General features: G+C 36.8%; 1 protein-coding gene across 2 annotated transcripts; it reads right to left on the bottom strand.

Annotated features, from left to right (window-relative positions):
* Positions 1 to 1890: 1890 nt before the first annotated feature.
* Positions 1891 to 4387, bottom strand: LOC111398833 (high affinity nitrate transporter 2.5-like). 2 transcript variants are annotated; one of them, XM_023025944.1, is made up of 3 exons: positions 4239 to 4387; positions 2570 to 3725; positions 1891 to 2457 (listed from the first exon to the last, which is right to left on the bottom strand). In XM_023025944.1, the coding sequence occupies exons 2-3, from the start codon at positions 3712 to 3714 to the stop codon at positions 2085 to 2087; spliced, it is 1518 nt and encodes a 505-aa protein (XP_022881712.1). In that variant the 5' UTR covers positions 3715 to 3725; positions 4239 to 4387; the 3' UTR covers positions 1891 to 2084. The 2 variants fall into 2 exon arrangements, with proteins under 2 accessions (XP_022881712.1, XP_022881711.1); XM_023025943.1 differs by lacking the exon at positions 4239 to 4387 and having other exon boundaries at positions 2570 to 4209.
* Between the last annotated feature and the right edge of the window lie 1032 nt (positions 4388 to 5419).

The following is a 5419-nucleotide window of genomic DNA, read 5'->3' as shown; positions in this document are numbered from 1 at the left end:
ACTCTAATCATGTACTTATCAATTTTCTATGTTGCTACGGAAGGTTTGACACCCTTCCTAACAGACCTCTCACAATATGGGATAGGATTTTTTTGGATTTTTTTATTCACATGAGTCCCGCATGGGTCTAACTTCCATGTGAGTATGCGTCAACAAGCGTGTCAATTTTTTTTTTTCCTACAGAATAGTTTAATTCTATGCTTATAGCTCTAGTTTCAGCAAGTATGATACGTAAAACTCATGGAGAGCTAGTGTAACATTTTTGTATTGAGAATTATAAATCCTAATTCTTTTCCATCGAAAGCAATCAATTTGATAAAAGAAAAATAAGCACTCAATAACCCTCAAGATTTATAGATGTTAACCTCAATGTGAGACTACATCCTATCTCGTCATTGCAATAATTTACAATGATGAGAAAAAGGTCTCCAAGAGAAAATTGTGCTCCTATCTTCTCTAGCGTATCTTTTTCTCTTTATAAAAAAAGCCTAAGTACAGCTCACTATTTATACGATAAATTAGGGCAAAATCGAATTTTACAAGGATTTCAATTCCTTAAATAGAATTTTATAAGAATACAAATTTCTAAACAATCCTTAATGAGACATTGAACTCACTGCGAAGGTTGATTCGCGACCAGCTTCCCAGAATGGTAATAATTAGGACCGGCAATAATCCAGATTCCATAATTTAAACTTTGTACCCCTAATTACCTCCACATGCTGCCGAGTTTGTGAGACACCCATCCTATTCAATTTTATCATGCTAACACTGTGTTTCTTCATAGAACAATCGTAGACATTTTGCTGCAACTTGGACGTGCCTGACTTAGATCAGATTCCTTTGTGCCAACATTAGTAACCATGATATTTAGAGTTGTTATGTTTCAGCCATAGATAACAAAATACGAGAAAATGAGGGATAAATAAGGAGCTGCCAAGTTTAGAATCATCTTTTGTAATACTTCCAGTATTGATATAGCTTGTTGGGGCACACCAACTGTGGAGGGTTGATAAGCCATTCTTTCTTGAAGTGTTTCAAGACAGCTATTGCCACGACGCCATTAATAAGAACATGCTCCATTGATTCTGTGGATCTACAACATTGACATGAATGAAATCATTTGGATTCTCCAGCTATGATTCGTGGATATACTAGTAACCGATGATGGAAGAGGAGATTTTCAAGGAGAGAGCATATTCAATATATATTTGTACTAGTTTTAAAGATTTTCCTTCTCTCTAATAACTTTCCCAATATGAAGCAGAGGATGAAAAACCATTTTAAGTGAGGTTTTAGAATATAATGTCAGGCCCTTTAGTTTATGGAGGAATGCTGATTATTTCTTGATAACTAAAGCACCAAAATGGGTGAAATCATATTTTCATCAAGAGTAATTATAGTTCAGTTGTTTTTTTTTTTTTTTTTTTTTTTTCATGATATTTTGACACAAATAACCCATCAAACTCCTATTTATACACCTTTGATGAGAAGACGACCACAAACACAAAGTGCGAAAGAAGGTTTCTAGTCTCCAATATAGCCTGCAAACTTCGTTTTTAAACTAGACAAGTCATTTCAAATTTCAGATTTCGATTACTTGGAAGGACTTTCAAATGTGATTACCACGGATGGTTCATATTTATGAAAATCACTAACAGATGCCACATTCTGTTAGGAACCTCTGCTGCTGTCTAGAAGAGTTAAGGCGAAATCTTGAGGAAATTTGCGCCGTCCTGCCACTATCTTTTTCTAATTACATGTAGAAATAGGCCAGTTGAAATTCATTCATACTGCTTAAAGTATGCAAGATGATTATCAATGCTAATAATTGATTAGTTCTGCAGTTTTCTTCATTTTTTTTTTATAAGTTCCATAGCTGAAAAGATGTAGAAACGCAAGATATGACATAAATGGAAGAAGGAAGTGCAAACTTCGAATCTTTACTGCAGGCGATTCGGGTTAATAACTAATAAGATGACAGGGAGGACCATTGTCATGTTTATTTATACACCTTGCCAACTATATTCGAAAGCATAAAACCTTAATTTGAGTTAAAAACATTCATTACTTCGATACTTTGTTCACACGTATGTACTTGGAGTCCCATTGGCGGGTGTTGGTGCAGATCCGACTCTTTTGCCTCTTTCACTTCTGCTGTTTTCGGAGAATTTCATGCTCGCCATGTGAATACCTCTCTCTTTCTCTGCTGAATTCCATTCACCCATGTAGTAGTCTTCTTCTGTTGTGCCTTTAGAAGATGGACCGCAAAACATTCCACCCCATTGTGGGAAGTATATCAGCATGATTAGGATGGTGCAGCATATGATCATCACCCCCATAAGTGTTATACCGGTTTCTGTCGAGTATCTTGATCCTCTAAAGAAAATTACTTGAGTTAGAACTGCACCTACGTTTCCACCTCCACCCGTCATTCCAGATATGATGCCCAAAGACCTGATGAGTCAATATTAAGTCGATCAGTAATCAAGAAAATAAGTATACATTATCATTAGGCTCCACACGAACAGAGTAGGAATAGAATGCGAATGACATTTAGAGAACATACCTTCTTGAAACGAAAGGAACAATCCCGAAAGTAAGGCCACACGCAGCTTGAACAAAGATGGAAAATATAATCATTACAGCAATCGACACACTCAAAGATCCAACTTTGCCTAAAAGAATGCAGAAAATGCCGCCGAGTGTCTGTACTATCCACAGTGCCCATAGCCTGCCCCTCATTCCATACCTCTTTCCCATAATATCTGATAGAATCCCCCCTCCGGGTCGTGAGAATAAATTTGCCAATCCAAAACTGGCAGCAATAATTCCAGCTGTATGAAGGTTCACATTGAACCTATCATAAAAATACTGTGCGATTATGTTGTCTATTGTAAGTTCAACCCCGAAACAATAACCGTAAGTTAATGCCAAGATCCAGCCTCTGTAATTTGTAATGGCATGATAGAAAATCTGTGAGAAACTATCTTTGTGTTTATCTCCGGATTTATGCAGTTGTGCATAGTTTCCATCGGGCAAATCTTGGCCGAGGAAGAATATAGCGTATGCTGATAGAGTTTGAAATAGGGCAGGGACCAAAAATGCTATTCTCCAAGCTGTGAACTTAGTTGCACCTATATTCTGGATAAGGCTGAAGACGAGAGGCATGATCAGTTGCGTTGCGCCGCCTCCAAGATTTCCCCACCCTCCCGCAATGCCATTTGCAGTGCCAACGACCTTAGAAGAGAACAAGGAGCTCATCCAGAACTGAGTCGAGACAAAAGTTGCGAGAGAGAAGCCAGTGAAAAACCGGACTAAAAGAAATGAGGCAGCAGAATTGGCAATGGCAGTGCAGTAAACTGCTGGTGCAGTTATGAGGGTGAGAGCAGCAGAAGCTAGTCGAGGACCGAATAGGTCACAAGCGGTTCCCATGGCAACTCGAGCAAAAACTGCGCCTGAAACTGCTGCAATTCCAGCATTTCCAATGTCTGTGGCCGTTAAATCAAGATCATCACGAATGATTGGAAGGAGCGGCGGAGCAGCAAAAGTGGAGACGAAACAGGCGAAGAAAGAAACCCAAGACAGATGAAACGCCCGCATATGAGGAGCAGCCACTGAAAATAATCTGAATTCAGTGGCTTTATGTTCAGAATCTACAGGCAGAGCAAATCTCTTTTGAACAGATTCAGGTGCACCATAAGAGCCTTCCATATTGGATTTCACTGCACAAAAGATACTCAAAAGAAATTCTGAGTTAGTGAACTTTGATTTACTGCCTCCCTACCTTTCTGATGCAGCACAAGCGTGAGAAGTAACAAATATGAGATCGAGAACTCGTCGTTTGTGCACACAATGGATTATTCTCACTTCCCCTTTGTGCACAAAATGAGATGAAACTACAATTGGCTTATATAGCGCTGGAGTCTTGAAGTTGACGTGAGTTAATATCTATTCTTTATTGACCCTACGAACCAGTATTGGAATAAATGACTATACCAAAAAAATTTAATTGGACGTCGTCTTTGAATATGAAATGAAAGCAGTCGAAACCTAAATCCTAGAAGGAAAAATAATCTGCACAGCTTTGGTTTCTATTGATACATATAAGAGTACTAATTTCATAACCAAACTAGTATCATGGATAACTGGGAAGATAACATAATATCAAAGATCTCATCGACATGTTTGGAAGTAAGAAGTTGCTTAAAAGTAGCTTTTCTTTATTTGAAGCTTACCCACTTGTGTTTTTGGAAGGTTGGCCGGTTTCAAGTTTCCAGATTCATACCAGATTCTGCGCACTGGAAGCTTGAAATGTCATACAAGCGACCTTTTTTGGGTCAGAAAGAGAGTCTCAAAGGTTAAAAATTCTACCGAATCACCGAGTCTCATTGTACTTGTGCCGTTTGGCATGTGAGATTGGAATTTACTCATGTGAATACGTTTCATTTAGGATTTTTATTGTCTGTCAAGTTCGACAATTGCTGGCTAGTGGTCTGAATTAAAAGTTTATAAACAGCGAGACAGTGATGTTGAAGAAACCAAGCCGTTTCAAGCATTGACTTTGGAGCTTAGGACAGAATACACGGTATCAAAGGGAATGTGCAATTTTTGACTTGGTAAGAGATACCATTTTGAATATTCATGCTCATTGTGTAATGACAATTGCATCCTCCATTCATTTTGATGAAAATGATAGTTTTGGCATATTTGGACAAACGTGACCACGAGTTGGGTCAAAGGAGAAGAGCTCTTGACAGATGAATGCTGCCATTCTATCTGTACTGATTATTTGTACAAGTATAATAATCACCTGCCATGCAGGTGATTATTTGATGTATTAATGAGGTAAAAAAACTACCTCATTAATACATCAAATAATCATCTATCATGTGTATGTTACGTAAGGCGACTGCTACAGTGAGCGATTGCAAATAGTATTATTCTAATGAAATATATAGTTAAAAAGTTGTGGTCCTATAAAATATATAATTAAAATTAATTGTTGACTTTTCCATGGATCAAAGCAACTTCATAATTGGTTAGGAACGGAAAGCTCACAACATTTATGTTTTTTACAGACAAATTTGGGATGCAAGTTTCACCTTGGACAACTGAATTGAGAAAAGGAATTTTTAGGTAAAAAGTTCAGCCTGTATTGATCTTCTATATATTGATGTGCTTTCCTTCTTGGAATAGGTACATGGTGAATGAGTTTTTTGAGAAGAAAAATTATATAATTCATTAATTCTAGCATCCTAGTGGAAAATTCTATCTTTGATCGTCTATAATTTTTCTCCATTATTATTATTATTATTATTATTATTATTATTATTATTATTATTATTATTATTATTTTATTTTTTTGGTATTTTTCTGTTTGAACAAATTTATTATTCTAATAATAAGTTTTTTTTTT

The sequence above is a fragment of the Olea europaea genome, chromosome 8 (assembly GCF_002742605.1).
Source record: "Olea europaea var. sylvestris chromosome 8, O_europaea_v1, whole genome shotgun sequence".
Taxonomy (NCBI): domain Eukaryota; kingdom Viridiplantae; phylum Streptophyta; class Magnoliopsida; order Lamiales; family Oleaceae; genus Olea; species Olea europaea.
Note: the sequence above shows the minus strand (reverse complement) of the source record. Positions and strands in the feature narration are given on the sequence as shown.

Coding starts and splice junctions, on each gene's coding strand:
- LOC111398833 (XM_023025944.1), bottom strand. CDS start 3,714: ATGGAAGGCTCTTATGGTGCACCTGAATCTGTTCAAAAGAGATTTGCT. Junction 2,458..2,569: donor GTTCCTTTCGTTTCAAGAAG/GTATGTTCTCTA, acceptor TTGACTCATCAG/GTCTTTGGGCATCATATCTG.